The sequence below is a fragment of the Erythrolamprus reginae genome, chromosome 1 (genome assembly GCF_031021105.1).
Source record: "Erythrolamprus reginae isolate rEryReg1 chromosome 1, rEryReg1.hap1, whole genome shotgun sequence".
In the NCBI taxonomy this organism is placed as follows: domain Eukaryota; kingdom Metazoa; phylum Chordata; class Lepidosauria; order Squamata; family Dipsadidae; genus Erythrolamprus; species Erythrolamprus reginae.
In genome coordinates, this window is record NC_091950.1 from 358,748,683 (window position 1) to 358,766,788 (window position 18,106).

The 18,106-nt window shown below is 36.5% G+C and overlaps 1 protein-coding gene across 1 annotated transcript in view; it reads right to left on the reverse strand.

Moving 5' to 3' along the window:
* The window catches only part of DNAH14 (dynein axonemal heavy chain 14), a 217,941-nt gene that overhangs the window by 46,838 nt on the left and 152,997 nt on the right, over positions 1–18,106 (reverse strand). Inside the window, exons 58-66 of the mRNA XM_070728172.1 lie at positions 13,055–13,180; positions 12,695–12,789; positions 11,398–11,557; positions 10,794–10,925; positions 9,554–9,649; positions 7,358–7,498; positions 3,000–3,215; positions 2,512–2,742; positions 1,166–1,287 (exon numbers count right to left, since the gene is read on the reverse strand). Coding sequence (XP_070584273.1) covers positions 1,166–1,287; positions 2,512–2,742; positions 3,000–3,215; positions 7,358–7,498; positions 9,554–9,649; positions 10,794–10,925; positions 11,398–11,557; positions 12,695–12,789; positions 13,055–13,180 — 1,319 coding nt within the window. The remainder of the gene's footprint in view (positions 1–1,165; positions 1,288–2,511; positions 2,743–2,999; positions 3,216–7,357; positions 7,499–9,553; positions 9,650–10,793; positions 10,926–11,397; positions 11,558–12,694; positions 12,790–13,054; positions 13,181–18,106) is intronic.

Genomic DNA, 18,106 nt, shown 5'->3' on the forward strand with positions numbered 1-18,106 from the left:
CGCTCTTTCTCTAACTTCTTCTCTGTTGTCTGGAAGAATAGAGTTGACAAATGAAATGTGGAGTGCAAAAGGCAGGTTTCTTTCCCACCCTGCTATTTTTAGACAGTTTAAAAATCGTCTAAGCTTTCAGTTATACGGCAAAAAGAACACAGACATATGATAAACATACGTCTTGCCTTAAGTTTTAATGTGAAGAAAAATACCCCTTTTGTATTTTTATATTATTCAATATAAGGGAAAGGCAAGCACTAGGGCCAAATATTGCAGGTAAGTATGCTGAGATGATTTAATGATCTTCATCAATGATTCTTAGTTCTAACACATCAATATGAATTTCACTAGAAAAGTAATCTATGAATGCCCATTGAGGTAGCTGTTAGGATACTCAAAGAGAAAAGTGCTTTAGAATTGTACAGGAGTACTCACACATTATCTATTGTTAACCCCTTAAAATAGCTGCATCTTTTTTCAGATTCATTTTCTTCTGTAACATAATCACATAAATAATAATAAAATGCATAATCATGGGAAAATATGCATTATAAAGTATAAAGCATTACTGACTGATGATACATATCAGTATACACATGTGCTCTAAAGCAATTTTTCTCCTAGAATCCAAAGTGCTAGATAGTTTTCGTAGCTCTGTTGTTTGTGAATTGCACTGGATTGAATAGTGCATAACTCATGGTTTTCATAAGAACATAAGAAGAGCCATGTTGAATCAGGCCAAAGCCCATCGAGTCCAGCATTCTGTGTCACTCAGTGGACCACCAATTGTACATGGGGATCTTGAGCAGAAAGAGAAGGGAAAACCCTCCCTTGACCCCCAACAAATGATACCCAAGGGAATCCTGCCTGCCTCAATCAACATAGAAGAGCACTTGGACATCCATTTCAATAACCACTGATACACCTGGAATCCGTGAATCTGTCTAATCCTGCATTGAAGCTATCCAGGCTGACAGCTGTCATGACCTCTTCTGGAAGTGAATTCCATAAACCAATGACTCTCTGGGTAAAGAAATATTTCCCTTTATTTGTCCTCACTTTCTTACTTTTGAGCTTTAGGGAGTGCCCCCTCATTCTAGTATTGTGTACAAATTCTTGTTAGGTTGAACATAAAGTGCATGCTTAAAGTTATTCAATTTATATAAGTAATTACCGAAAGTCTGAATTGTACTGAATTTCAGAATCTCCTATTCTAATGAATTCTTGTCCTCCTTTTTTGTAGATGTCCTTGCTTAAGATTGATTTTATATTTGAATCCAATGTTTCAGGAAAATCCTAAAAAATACAAGACTATAGTCAATATTACATACAGTAAGTAACTTTCCTGTTCTTTAAAAAAGACACTTCCTATAGTAATTAAGATACTTTATACTTTGCTCTTTTTTGATGAAGAATGGTTGATAAATGGTCAGCCTTATAAATTTGTTAAATAAATACATATTCTTTCTTCCTCATGCCCTCATCACCTCGAGGTTCGATTACTATAATGCTCTCTACATGGGGCTCCCTTTGAAAAGTGTTCGGAAACTTCAGATCATGCAGAATGCGGTCACGAGAGCCATCATGGGGCTTCCCAGATTCGCCCACGTTTCTACAACACTCCGTGGCCTGCACGGGCTGCCGATCAGTTTCCAGTCACAATTCAAAGTGTTGGTTATGACCTTTAAAGCCCTACATGGCATTGGACCAGAGTACCTCCGGAACCACCTGCTACCGCACGAATCCCAGCGACTGATAAGGTCCCACAGAGTTGGCCTTCTCCTACACAATGTCGTTTGGCAGGCCCCAGGGGAAGAGCCTTCTCTGTGGCGGCCCCGGCCCTCTGGAATCAACTCCCCCCAGAGATTAGAACTGCCCCCACCCTCCTTGTTTTTTGTAAATTACTCAAGACCCACCTATATTGCCAGGCATGGGGGAACTGAGACATCTCCCCCAGGCTTTTATATTTTATGTTTGGTATGTATGTTTTGTTTGGTTTTAAATGATGGGATCTTATATGTTTTTTCTTTTTTAATATTAGATTTGTTCCACTGTAACACTGTTTTTATTATTGTTGTGAGTCACACCGAGTCTTCGGAGAGGGGCGGCATACAAATCTAATAAATTATTATTATTATTATTATTATTATTATTATTATTATTATTATTATTATATTATTATTATTTCCTGGAAAGAAAGAAAGAAAGAAAGAAAGAAAGAAAGAAAGAAAGAAAGAAAGAAAGAAAGAAAGAATGAACCATGGAAAGAAGGATCCTGCCTATACCATTTTGAAACCTGGAGTTGAATAGTTTTCAAAATTTTAACTTTTAATTTATACTCAATATTAATTAGTAAAATCAGCCCTATCTTTTAAAAAAAGTCTTTTAATAGTAAATAGGGAATTACAGTTCTTCAAAACCTCTTATGTTATAGTGTAGGTGTTCATCTTTTGCACTGATTGCATTATATTTTTCTTCATTTGTATGTTGGATGTGCTGTCTGTGTTGAAGTCAAATTACCTGCAAAAGGACTGCTTCACCAAACTGCAAAGAATATTCAATTGTTTTTAAGTAATTGGTATCTCTAGCATTGATTTGTCGCAATTTGCTGCCTTCCATTTCATGTATCCATTTGTAAGCTTGCTTTTCTGGATCAATTAGTAAAGGCCACCGTTGTCCATGTCTAATAAGTATTGCATTTTCTGTGGAGTATTGATCATTTGGCAAACCTGCATTTTGCCACCTGCGAACCTATAAAATTATTTTATAGATTTATAATCTTGCCTATAATATCCCGCTCCCATATGTACTAATTATGGAAATAATGAACAATCATATAAATCATGAAGTATATTTTCTCAAAGAAATTCTAATAAATACAACTATTTATTAATCATTTTAACTGATAGAAAGTGTAATCTAAAAAGGAAACGTTACATTTCAGAATAGTTTTTAGATAAATTATAAATAAACCAATTCCATTCTTATTTTTTCTCTGTGTTCGCTACCTCATTCTTTTCTGTCATGCAGTTAACCAATGAGTAATTTGGGGAGACCAAAATATCGTTATCACTGCATAGTTTCAAACTGTCATTGACTAGCTGTTGACGATACTCTGGTGATAACATTCCACTGTAGACAATACAAGCTGCTGATATAAGGATATCCCCTACAATTGCTTGCAATCTTTGATCAAGGTTATCAACAGATTCTCTCCAGCGTTCCTAAGGAAGAAAAATACATAGATATGTATCATAAATATGAATATTAGTCTTGCTGGTTTGCTTAACTTATATGGTATAGAACTCATAATTAAATGAAGTCAAATGTCAGGAGTTTTATGTTACCCACTTCTTAAAGTGCCATAAGAAATGTTGTGAGATGGTGCATTCTTACCATATCTAATCAAGAGAACATTAATGGAAAGCAGAAACAAAGAAAACCAGGCTATTAACTTCTAAAGGTCATCTAATCATACTAAAGGAATTCCATTCTATTGTTTATAACATTGGCTTGTTTTACTTTCTTCACTAAAATGATTGAAAATTTCATGTCTCCAAACCTATGGATAAGAACCATTTATTTAACAAAGAAAAACTTGACAATCACTGAAATATGAACTAAATACTAATGTCTAAGGCTAATGCGAACACATTTTATTCTCTCAACTATATTAGGAACAAAATAATAATTGCCATTGTTAGACTGGTTCAGGTCAAAGGCCCACCTCACCTAGTGTTACTCAACATTGGACAAATAAAGGACATGTCCTCCTTTTTGTTTTCATGTCCTTCCTTTTCCAGCTCTATTCAGTACTGTATCTTGTATTTTTGCTTTCACAACAATAGTCATTCAAACATTTGTGTACTCTGACCTTAGAAATTGCTTCTTTATTTTCCTCAACTGTCAACACGCTCAACAGATTAAATTTATTTCTTGATTCCAGCAATTGGTTTCAATTCTATAATCATTGTAAGTCTGTAGATAACATGACTCCTCATATATTATTGTGTAAAATTGAAAAGTGCATTTCTAAGAAAATAAAGAATGTGTCTTCTTTTTTCCTCATTGTCATCACTACCAATATTTTGTTGTCCTCTTTTGCCTGTTCTGATAATCTAATCTCATCCACCATACAAACCAAATATCAATTAGAAGATTATAAGGCTTCCAACTAGATGTGTACATCAATTATTTGTTGATCACTGGCATTTCTTTATCTTAGAAACAGTAAGTAGCCATCATAACAAGTAGCTACAATATGCAATACTTTATTCTCCATGAAAGTGATCATACTCTTTCAAAACTATCCAATTTTATGTCCATCATTATTCTTGCCATAGCAAGTTTTGCAATGTTTTATGAATCAAAATCCAATGAAGTATTAATACCACTTTATAAAACCTTGTAAGGCCACATTGGAATACTGCATTCAGTTTTGGTTACCACATTACAAAAAAGATGTTGAAACTTTGGAAAAAGTGCAGAGAAGAGCAACCAAGATGATTAAAGGCCTGGAGACTAAAATATTGCAGGATTTGGGTATGGCTACTCTAGAGAAAAGAAGGACTAGGGGTGACATGATAACAGTATAGTACGCCTCTACTTATGAACTTTTCTAGATAAGAACCGGGTGTTCAAGATTTTTTTGCCTCTTCTCAAGAACCATTTTCCACTTACAAACCCGAACCTCCGAAACTGTAACCAGGAAAGGCCGGGAGAAGTCTGCATGGGACCTCTCTAGGAATCTCCTGGGAGAAAACAGGGCCTCCACCCTCCCTGTAGTTTCCCCAATTGCACACATTATTTGCTTTTACATTGATTCCTATGGAAAAAATAGCTTCTTCTTACAAACTTTTCTACTTAAGAACCTGGTCACGGAATGAATTAAGTTTATAAGTAGAGGTGCCACTGTATTCCAATATTTGAGAGGCTGCCAAAAAGAAGAGGTCAACTTATTTTTCAAAGCACCAGAGTGTAGGACAAGAAGCAATGGATGGAAACTAATCAAAGAGAGAAGCAACATGGAATTAAGAAGAAACTTCCTAATAGTGACAACAATTAACCAGTAAAACAGCTGTTGTGGGTGCTTCATCACCGGAGGTTTTTAAGAAGAAACTGGACAGAAACTGGAAACTGAAATGGTATAGAGCACTGTTTTTCAACCAGGGTTCCATGGAACCCAAGGGTTCTACAAGGGCCAGCCAGGGATTCTGCGACTTAATAAGAAGGCAATCCCGCCCGCTTCTGCAGCGGGGCAGCCTCTTCCTCCATCTCGTGTCTGGCAGATCAATCATGCTCAGCATAGGGAGCCACCAAGCAGGAGGAGGAGTGGCAGCAGCGGCGGTGTTGGTGCCGACAGCAGCGGCAGTGTGCCTTTAGCTCCTTGCAGCACCAGCAGAGCCAAAGCGCGGTCTGCAGTGGCAGGAGGAGGAGGAAGAAGAGGAGGTGGGAATGGTTGCCTCTCCAGCACTGCCGTAGAGCTTCCCAGTCCAGGGCCGAGGGGCGCCAGGCGGCTCAAGGTTCTTTCCCGCTCCTCCTCACGCCTCCTTCCCGTGCCTGCGTATATGCCGCTATGCTCGGCCAAGAGGCCAATTCGTTATCTCCCTTTTCCCTGCATAGTGCACTATAAGAGAATGCGCCCTACTACTCCCCTCACACTCGAGGCCTGAGAGGGCAGGAGGAGTGAAGAAGGCGTCCGCTCTGGCTTTGCCTTCACTCCCACCCTCCCGCCGGCCCCCACAGCCGCCAAAAAATGGGGAGGGAAAGCAGGCGGAATGGAGCGAAGGACCTCAGCTTATTGCCCTGCTCAGCCCGGCACTCCTGGTGCGGGTACGCAGCACAGCCTCCCTCTCGCCCACTCTCTGCTACTCCGCAACCACGGACCCCCATGCAGTAGCAGCACTTGCTGATTCTGCCTCCATCCTCTAAGGCTGCATTGCTATTACTATTAGTCTTCTCATCATTCCTATCACTGATCACTTATGACTATGACTGTAACTTGTTGCTTGTATCCTTATGATTTATATTGATTGTTTCTTGATTGCTTATTTGACCCCTATGAAAATCATTAAGTGTTGTACCACATGATTCTTGACAAATGTATCTCTTTTTGTGTACCAAAGCATATGCACCAAAGATAAATTCCTTGTGTGTCCAATCACACTTGGCCAATAAAAGAATTTTATTTCAGCTTCAGGATATACAACTTAATGCAGTGTTTTTCAACCAGGCTTCCACCAGAAATTTGACAACACCAAAGGGTTCCCGTGAAGAAAAAAGGTTGAAAAACACTGGTCTAGAGTCTTTGACTAGGGATCTCCAATGTCTCTTCCAGCTCTAATCTGAATTGAAAGTAGTTTTTTCTCTCTGAAACCTCCTACCACACTAAATAATTGAATATTTCTGGGTTGTAGTATGATGAGCAAACTTTTCACATACGTGTAGACACACACACACATGCATGCAAACATACATACATACATACATACATACATGTATGGGAAAAGTTTACTCATCATAATATACTGTAAAGGTATATATATACCTTTTTGTAGTCTTTCTTCACAGGAAAGTTAAGAAAGAACTTTATAAATTATTTTTTGCATATTTTGTATAAATTAGTTTTGCATATTTTCCAGTTCTGTTTTTTTCCCCTGAAGCACAATGACCACAGTATTATAGAAATTATTCTGAATGTAGTAACATCAACTATAACCATGATGGTGTTAATATTGGATTTTTGAAAAACAGATAGCTTTCTTTTATTTATTTATTTATTCGATTTTTATGCCGTCCTTCTCCTTACACTCATGGCGGCTTACAACAAGTTAGCAATAGCACTTTTTAACAGAGCCAGCATATTGCCCCCACAATCCGGCTCCTCATTTTACCCACCTCGGAAGGATGGAAGGTTGAGTCAACCTTGAGCCGGTGATGAGATTTGAACCGCTGACCTACAGATCTACAGTCAGCTTCAGTGGCCTGCAGTACAGCACTCTAGCCATCCTGGCTCACTTTTTGTTTTTATTAAGTTGTATGTCACAACCTCATGATTATTTATTTAGTAAATTCCTACTACGTCAGACAGTATCAATATACATGTATATGCATATCACAAGGTTGCTATATCATTAATGAAGACAAGCTGAAATGTATTTATTTTTGAATTAACAGTACATTGGTCACATAGGAATCTCAGATATGAGATTTCAGATAAGAACAGTGAAGAAAATCACTATTGCATATAAAATATAACCCAATGCTTAAGTATATAACATGGGAAAGATTCAGTGAGAAGTAGCAATAGAAAATATAAAGAATGAATTTTGAACTTAATCATTAAAGCAGATTTAAAAGGTAATACCATTTCATCCTTTAGAGCTATGCTTAATATAGATGCACTATGTAAACGACGAGTTGTTTGAATTTTTCGGGCTGCAAGTTTTTCCTGTTCAGCAATACTTTCATCATACAATGCTTCTAAATTTTGTTGATGCTGTTCGATCTGAAAAATTAGAAATTTAAAAAATTCTAAATGAGAAAACTCTACTTAAAAACTCTACTGAATCAGTATTACTGTATTTGCTATATTTGCATAATGTTTTACAAGAAACTTAATAATATCTACTATGAGGCTTTTACAGGACTACTATCCAGACTCTCAACAAAACTATGATCACATAATTATGCATGAGTTTTCTGAGCAAATTCAGCAGGTCTGTTTATAATCACTGCTTGCTTAACTATAGCTGTATGATTTTTAGTAATCAACTGTGTGGTTTAAATGGAGACCTGTGTTTAATGATATACTGAAGGACTTTTCTATTTTAGCCTTTTATTATTTTGTGTTTGTTTCAGTTTCCTGAATTTCAGGATATAATTCTTTGATGTTCTCTACTGCTGAGTCTGCAGTAAGAGCATAAACTTGCAGAATTATTATGTTACTATGCATATTGCTATTATACTATCACTGACTGTTCAAAAAGTTTCTATGGTTCTTTTCACTTTTTTGCAGCATGAAACCCACTCCTCTTCTTCTGATGGTATCATTGCCAGAGTAGCATATGATATGACCATCAGAGTTGAGGAAGTCACAGCCAGTCCAATGAATTTCATCGATGTCTAGTATATCATTGTTAAGCCTATACATTTTGTTCTTGAAAATGTTCAGCTTCCCTAGATTTAAGTCATTGATGTTCCATGTTCCTAATTTGAAGAACAGAAGAGAGTTCTCTTTTCAGTAGAAGTTGTATCAATTGCTGAAGGAGGTATTAAGATTTATCCTATCTGTATCATGGATGCTCCTGTTAAGGTGATAGCCTCTTTGCTCTTCCCCCTGTAACAGGGGACTCATTTTCGGTAGCATATCTTCAAATTTTTTGAGTTGATCTATGAAATTTTTTACCTAATCACAGTGAAGTTGGGCTTTGTGTGTGTGTGACCAAACATACTACTAATAATTGTATGCTACTCGATTCCCAACTACAGTGGGCAGTTCACAAGAATCACACATAGGAATTACAATAAAATCAGTATCATAAAAAGATTGCAAGTACAATAAACCAAATAGTTTATTCTCACTTTATTATGAGAGAAAAGGAGAGGGGACATATGTCCCACATATCACCACCAGTGGAAAAATAGTGAAAATTGAAGGCATCAAGATGTCCTATCAAAATAACATCAAGATGAAGAAGATCAAGACAAATAAATAAATACCTGGGCATCCTTCAGGCAACATCAAGCACACCGAAGTCAAGAAGGTGGTTAATAATGAATACATCAGTAGAATGAAAATGACCTTAAAATCCAAATTCCAATTGTAATCATTAGATATACAGCTGGAATAGCGGACTGACTAGCTTCTGCTAAATTTTATTTTAGATTAGGATAAATAAAATTAAAATTTTAGATTAGGATAAATGAAATTAAGGCAAAGAAGGTGTGGAAAAATGAGGGATCCAAATTGTTGGAGTTGAACAAAAAGAAGTGAGGGCCATGAATAAAAGTAGAAGTATCCCTAAATAGATGTCAGAATGCACCATGCACCAAGCAATTCTGTTGCTGTGGCAACGAAAAGAAATAGGAAGCATAGTGAAAACCATTTCTTTTATGCATGTGCAAGGAGTTTGGTACTGTCTCCCACCAAAAGGCTCGTCTTTCCAACATCTTCTGAATGAATCTCTATGCAAGAATTCATATGAAGTACAGAGAACACTGAAAAGAACTTATTATAAACTATTTAAGATAATTTAGGATTCTTAGATAATTCTAGAAACAAACTATTTCCATCAATATTTCTTCACTCTCTCTACTCAAACTAAAACACTCTTAAGTACAATGGTGAAAGAAAATGTCATTTAGAGTTACAATGTGATTAAATATACAATATATAAACACTGAGAGTTAACATATTATTCTAGCTAATAAAGATGACTTTATCTTCAGCAAAGGAAATATTTATATTAAAACAATATGGATTACTCAGATGCATATACATTTTCTATTATTTAACAAATTATGTAAATATGATGGCATATGTTAAAGACATCTATTTTACCAGAGCTAAACATCTTTGTTTTTCAGCTAATTTAGTAACTGCACGATTCATTAATTCCTCTGCTTCCGTTACCTTTGCTTGCTTTGGATCTACAAACTAAAAAAAAAACAAGGTATATTTACAATTCAATATGAAATTTCTAGAGTTAATAAATGTCTTGATGTAGGCATATTAATTTATATATGACCAAGTAATAATCATTATATTGATATTTCTAACTGCACGTGAAGGATTTTCCTGAAAGCAGCATCTCTATGAGAACTTATTTCTAGTCTTCAGTTTAATTTTAATAAAAGCACAAGTTCTGGAATAGCTTTCAATAGCAAATGTATATCATCTGTAATGTAGTAGGAATCCTAATTATTTCACATTGCTTATACCATAATGAGTGTTTCGCATCTCCCTGTGGCAATATTCTGATTTTCTGAATCAAAAGAATGTGAATGATATTGAAAGTCTGTCTAGGTTTTTCTCGGCTCCCCAGAACAACCAGAGTGATTTCATCTGGCCAATCCTCAGTTTGGGAATCAAGACTAATTCAGAACAATTTATGTCATTTTTGATTATGGAATAGGAGCCCAAAGTGAAGCCGTCCTATTTCAGAAACTCTTCTCCCTTCTCACAAATCTGAAGGCATTACTTCATTTACCAACTTGTCCCAGAGGAAAGACTTTGATCAACTGGTCCTAAAAGGTAGACCAGACTAAAAAACAGACAACGTGTAAACCTAAAGCTACAACTAAACACTTTTAATAGTTGCAAACACATACAATTGAAACCAAGTTTTATGACTGACACGATTGAATCTCTTGGAACAGGATATATAAGTTGTCTTTAACACTATTTTCTTAATGAAAGGATAAGCTGATCCATTTCTTGTCAGGTCAATCTAGAGACTAGAAGGTTACTTTAAACTATCTTCTGGTGATGAAAAATGGAGATAATGAAAAAAAATCAATTAGTTGCTTAATAAAAAATTAAAATAGGATTGCTGTATATTTCAGGTATGCTTCCAGGCCTTCCTTTACTGAGCTGCCTTGTTTTATGGTAAACAATTAAAATAGCAGAAAAGTAAATAGAAAATAAGAAGACAATTGGAATTGTTTTACTTCTGACAATTCTGAATAAAATACCTTTAACAGAAATCAGCAATGTATTCCAGAATTAGGTGGAATGTTTCCCTTTATAAATACAATCTGTCAAATACAATGGATTGTTTTAAAAATAATTGGAAATATACCCTTTTAACAATATGATAGTGATCCAGAGCTAAAATCCACTGGCATATGGAGCAACATGCAGCAGACACAAGCCCCACTTTCACTGGACTGAAATCAGGTGACCTCACATATTTTTTTAATTGCACAAAAACCTAAAATGAATACAAAATAATTAATTATAAATAAATAATAAAATGACAAGTGTAACAGATTTTCTTCCATATCTTCAATCAATAACTAATATCTATATTTTACTACCCATTTAAAAGCTATGAGAGATAGTTTATTATATATGAACTAGAATTCTACTCCTGAGGCCTTTGTCTCAAACTCCCACCAACAGAATCCTTACATATGGAATGAAAAACAGTTGTCCTGTGATGAATAACACAGCAAAAAGCAATGTAAATGGACGAGGAACTAATTTTCCACAATATAATTAAGACTGTAAAAGATTAAACTGACTACAATGTGTTATTTGCATCTGTTACATTCAGAAGATATCTTACAATCTAGTAAGGAAAAATTAGTTGGATTCTGGTGGCAATGAAATTCCAAGTCAGACCTCGGGAAATGTGTTTCATTTTCAAAACAGTCAATCTATTTGCAAATGAACTCTTTTACCTTTTCTGGTAAATTATCTTTGTCAATTGTAATCAACTTTTTAAGGAATCCTGGATCTGAAAGTAATAATTTTGCTGTTGCCCAGCTTGGTTTCTTTTGAAGGAGAATACAGACTGCATTCATAACAGTTAAAACAAGTGGAGGAGGATGAGTATATACTCTGAATTATACAGAAAAAGAGCACAAAATATATTATATTCAAAATCAATTTGTTTTGCCAAAACAACCTGATTCACATTCAGTTATCAAGATACAATAATTTTAGGGGTCAACATGAAAATACTGAACATGCCAGCCTGCCCAAGGAATATAATGCATATTTCTGACCTTGGAGATTGTGCTTTCATATAAAAATGAGAAATAATATGAAATATTCAAATAGCAATTTTCTATTGAGATGACTGATTTTTAGGGCATCTATTGCTTTTGCTATATCTTACTATTCTTGCTAATTAACAAGAATCAGGATACATCAGTGTAAACTGAATATGACTAATGAATTAATGCTTTTTGATGACAAGAAATCCTCAGCTTAGAAATCCTTTGAAAAAGGCAACATATTTACTTTGGCAATATTACTATATATTTTATTGTATTAAAATATTAATATTAATATTATAATATATTTTATCTGGCAATATTACACTGCTAACTAAAACATACAAAACATTTGCTAGACCAATTCTTGAATACAGCTCACCTGTCTGGAACCCGCACTGCATATCGGACATTAAAACAATTGAGAGAGTCCAAAAATATTTCACAGGAAGAGTCCTCCACTCCTCCGCTCACAACAGAATATCTTATGCCACCAGACTTGAAATTTTGGGCTTAGACAACTTAGAGCTATATCGCCTTCGAACCGATCTAAATGTAGTTCATAAAATCATCTGCCACAATCATCTGTCCTATCTGTCAATGATTATTTCAACTCCAACCACAACAATATACGAGCACACAATAGATAAAACCTAATGTAAACCAGTGCAAACTCGATTGCAGAAAATATATTTCACCAAACAGAGTGATCAATATCTGGAATTCACTACCCGACTCTGTGGTTTCTTCCCCAAAACCCAAAAACTTTAACCTTAGACTGTCTACTTCGACCTCACCCCTTTCCTAAGAGGTTTGTAAGGGGCATGTATAAGTGCACCATCATGCCTACCATCCCTGTCTTACTGTCCTATTGTACTCATGTATCTGTACTTACTTTATGTTTATGTTTATACCTATATCTGCTATCTTGTATATGTTTGACAAACAAATAAATTATAAATACAATAACAATATTTACTTTATTTCTGCAATGTGATTTTTGTCAAGTGCATCAAGAGCATTAAGAGCCTTCTCCAAAGTTGGCAGTACAGTATTGAGTTCTTCTGTTACTTGCTACAAAAATGAAGAAAGGGTAGAGTTTCATTTTTTATTCACAGGATATACAAGTAGAAATTATATTTTTATATACAAAATTCTTTAACACAGCCTTTTTAATTAAAAAAAAATTAAATCTCTTGCTTTCATGTGGAGGTCCTCCAGGTTTTTCCAGTCCAGACATAGTGCCCCTAGTTTTTTGGGAGCAAAATTACAATTGATTGGAACAGTAGGCATGCTTGTTATGATGTCATCAAAAGAAGAAACTTTAGAAACTGTGTACCTTAGCATACCCTTCCACAATTTTTGTTTCTGCAGTCATAGTTTCTTCATCCTTTTTAACCAAAGTTCGAACTTGCTCTACAACTAACGCATCTTTGTGAAGTTTAGCTACAAGTGCTTCTATTTCCTAATGACAAAATAGCCATGGTTATGGTACACTCTGAAAAAATCATGAATCTAAAACTTTAGCAATATAAATCCTGCAAACTACTTTCCAAGTCCATTTTTATGTAGATACAAGAAAATTGTGATTTTCTTATGGGTCAGATCAAAAGATTTTTATTTCAGCTCAATATTTCAGCAATGGATGGCTTCAAGATTTATTTGTTTGTTTGTTTGTTTGTTTGTCTATTAAACTTCTTAACCACACCCCTTCCTGCTCTACCAACAAACTAATGTTGGTATTAACCCAGCATCAACTTTTCCTATTTCAAATACAGCCTAGAACCTCTGCAATGTGGCAGTTTATAAATCTCATAGCTAATATAATATAATTAAACATTACACTTTAGAGACATGCACTGTGGCAGTGGGAACACCTCTAGTTTTTCTGTCCATCTTCGTCAGGAATTTATACTAGAGAAAGAGACCTCAACTAATTAGAATGATACCATATATTATAGCTCATGTATAATTTCAGAAAAAAAATAGATATTAAACAATAATTCTCTGTATAGCTTTCCAAGTGGTAATCCTCAGAATGGTCCTCATTTGGAGAAATAAGAAATAATAATATTCATAATTTATCTCCAATTTATTATTATATAATGTTTCCTATGAGGAAACATTACAATTGTAGATTTTTAACCAATGCACAATGCAAAGTGTAGGGATGGAGGCTTAATGTATGTATGTTATGAAAAAAGAGATTCAGCAAAAATGAAGCTACGAGATGCAAGACAGATAGGAAGAAATCTATCACACAATGTATAGATAGCTGCTGAAATTCACTACCATAATAATGACTAGCTCTAAAAGATGATAGACAAATTCATGGAAGATACAGTTCTCAGTGACAATTGTCATGATGGCTATCAGTATTAGTAGTCGTATGCTTCTTAATGACAGTTGCTAGACAACAGATGGAGGATGCCCCTGAGCTTTTCATTGAATTCTGATTGGTCACTGTAAGAACAAAATGTGGTACCAATAAGTTCTTTGACCCAGTATAGCATGGCTCTCAATGAAATTCAAGGGTTACTTAGCTCAAATTAGAAACCTAGAAGCAGAATATGACTATAGAGTATAGCCTTCACAATCTCCATATATGTAGATTAATTCCAAAAATTACATCAATGCTGTCTGTAGGGTTTTTTTAAAAGTCAAGATGGAATTCCATGGTAGCTCCCTAAAGAAGAAATGGAACTTTCTCTAGGACAGGTGTCTGCAACCCATGGCTCCAGAACCACATGTGGTTATTTGGGCCATCTGCTGTGGCTCTGTTGGGTGATCTCACCACTGGTTGGCTCCACCCCTCACCCTCCCCTCCCAGTCACTCTTTATTATTATTATTATTTATTAGATTTGTATGCCACCCCTCTCCGTAGTCTCAGGGCGGCTCACAACAGTAACAATACAATATATAACAAATCTAATAATTAAAAGTCACTAAAAACCCCTTATTAAAAAGAAACACACACAAACATACCATGCATAAACTGTAGAGGCCCAGGGGAGATGTCTCAGTTTCCCCATGCCTGGTGGCAGAGGTGGGTTTTAAGAAGTTTACGTAAGGCAAGGAGGCTAGGGGCAGTTCTAATCTCCGGGGGGAGCTGGTTCCAGAGGATCGGGGCCACCACAGAGAAGGCTCTTCCCCTGGGTCCTGCCAGACAACATTGTTTAGTCGACGGGACCCAGAGAAGGCCAACTCTGTGGGACCTAACCGGCAGAAGGCGGTCTCAGAGATATTCTGGCCCGATGCCATGAAGGGCTTTATAGGTCTTGACCAACACTTTGAATTGTGACCGGAAACTGATCGGCAGCCAATGCAGACTGTGGAGTGTTGGTGTAACATGGGCATACCTAGGGAAGCCCATGATTGTTCTCGCAGCTGTATTTTGCACAATCTGAAGTTTCCGAACACTCTTCAAAGGTAGCCCCATGTACAGAGCATTACAGTAGTTGAACCTTGAGGTGATGAGGGCATGAGTGACTGTGAGCAGTGACTCCCGGTCCAAATAGGGCCACAACTAGTGCACCAGGTGAACCTGGGCAAATGCCCCCCTCGCCACAGTTGAAAGATGGTTTTCTAATGTTAGCTGTGGATCGAGGAGGACGCCCAAGTTGCGAACCCTCTCTGAGGGGGTCAATAATTCCCCCCCCAGGGTGATGAACGGACAGATGGGATTGTACTTGGGAGGCAAAACCCACAGCCACTCCATCTTATCAGGGTTGAGTTTGAGTCTGTTGACACCCATCCAGACCCCAACAGCCTCCAGGCACGGGCACATCACTTCCACTGCTTTACTGACTGGACATGGGGTGGAGATGTAAAGCTGGGTATCATCAGCGTACTGATGATACCTCACCCCATGCCCTTGGATGATCTCCTGGCCTGAGAAGGAAGAGACAACAGCAGAGGATGGAGAAGCGGCCAGGGCCGATTCTATGGAGCCTCATTCTTCTAAAGCTTCTTCTGGCCCTTGTTGGTGCTGGGCATGCCTCGGTCGCTTGGGGAGACATCCAAACTACTCTCTACCCTGAGACACTGGCCCAACCCAGCCTTGAGCGATGCCGGCCTTGCTAACAGGAGGGTTGGTGGGGTGGGTATGGGATCCAGGGGGATGGGATGACAGAAAGGGGGATGTGGCCGCTTTGCTCAGCTGTGGCTTTAAAATTTGCATTGGGGGAGAAGAGGGGTAGGGTTTGATGGCCATGGCAGCAAAGCGCCTTTCCTCTCCCTTGGAAAGGATCCGAATCCCCACTGCCCGAGGGTTCTGGTCCTTTTGGACCAGACCGGATCCTTCCTGAAGGGAAGGTGATGCATGGGACGCTACCTGGGGCCTGGTAGGGGCTGGCATGCCCCACCAGATGAACTGGCCCAGTCTCGCATCTGCTATGGTGTGAAGCCAGCCAGGCAGCCATGCCTGAGCCGACACAGAAGCGGGGACAATGCAACGCCAGGATGGAAAAATGATCGGTAACATCTGGAAAGAGCTGGAGGTGAACTTACAGAGAAAAGAAGAGATTTAAAGCTGGTGCTGGTGAATGAAAATGGTCAAAAGGGATTTTGGATTATTTTTTCTCAATTTGATTTCAACGGAGCTAAAACAGCCTGAAATAGAAGAGGAAGCAGCTGTCCTTGCAATGAGGCGAAATCTTTTGAAAGTAGCAATTGCCCAAGATTTGATTTTTAAGATTCTTAACTATTTTTAAACTTGTCTTTTTGAATTGGGACCCCTTAAATTCTTGCTGTGGAGGCTTTTTTATTTTTTTTATTTTTTTCTCCATTTACACACATTAAATGAAGAGGAAGTCTATAAATACCGGAAGATTTGAATAAATTTGTTATTTAGCACCCTCTTGTGGTCGGAGGAAACAAAGCAGCCAATGTATGTAAATATGTTGACATGGTTTGGAAGCATATCTTATCTGTTTGGCCTTCACATTTGTTTTCTATGAGAAAGGAGGATGTCAGCTATGGCCTGGATGGAAGAAACTATTCAAGATGGAACTAACTGAATTATTTGAAAACATATTGTATAATGCAATATGAAAAGAGGTTTGAGACATTTTAAGAACATTGACACTGAAAACCCAGAAGACAGCAGAAGATAGCAGCACTTCAAAGAAGAGGAAGAGACTGAGTTTTTCCCCATAAAATTACAAATTATAAAAGGAAATGACTATGAAACTAAATGAATTGGAATTATTAATGACTTAATTTTATTGGAGTTTATTACTGAAAAGAAAATTAGAGATGAAAAAGTTAAAATGGAATGATGGATAAGGAGAGGAAACTGAATGAGAAAATTGTGAATGAGAAAATTGAAAAAGGTTATTATTATGATTATTATGGATGAAAAAATAAAAAATGGTTATGATTATGATTATTTTGGATGATTACTACTTTTGATAGTCTTATTATTTGAATTATAAATTGATCATTTATTGATTATTTGAATTATAAATTTATTATGTGATTTATACTGATTTAGTCTTTAGTATTGATTATACTGGGTATGACAGTTAAAAATGGATGGAGTAAGGAAAAGCTGAATTAAATATATTAGGGAAGATTATCACACTGGAGGTGAATTTACAGAGAAAAGAAGAGATTTAAAGCTGGTGCTGGTGAGTGAAAACGGTCAAAAAGGGATTTTGGATTTTTTTTTCTCAATTTGATTTCAATGGAGCCAAAAAAGCCTGAAATAGAACAGGAAGCAGCTGTCATTGCGATGAGGCGAATGGCGAAATCTTTTGAAAGTAGCAATTGCCCAAGATTTGATTTTTAAGATTCTTAACTATTTTTAAACTTGTCTTTTTGAATTGGGACCCCTTACAGTAAATTCTTGCTGTAGAGGCTTTTTTGATTACCCAGAAGAAATAGTAAAAGGACCCATGCTTACATGGGCTAAAAATGTAGGTCGTAACATTCATTTAATAGAATGGGAGAAAACATGGAATATAATTAATAAAATAACATTATCTGTAGCCTATAAGGAATTTTTTAATAAATTATTTTATAGATGGCATCTCTCTCCATATTGAACTTTTATTATATTACATATTCTTAGTAACTGTTAACTTCTTTTTACACAATGCCTTTCCCCCAGCATTAGGATTTAGTGGCTGAACATTTACAATTTATGATCTACAGCAGCTTTGTTAGCTCTACAACATACTTTGTTTATCTTTTCCTCTCCATTATTTTGGTCTTTTACAGTTTATAAAAATCAATAAAAGTCATGGAATAATTGAAGTGGGAATTATATATATTTTAGCTTGCATTCATGTGGGAAATCCAAATGAGAAACTGAGGCTGGCTTAAAAAAAGTTTAGACTAACTACCATAATTGTAATTATTTCCTTTCCCTGACTTCAATTATACAAA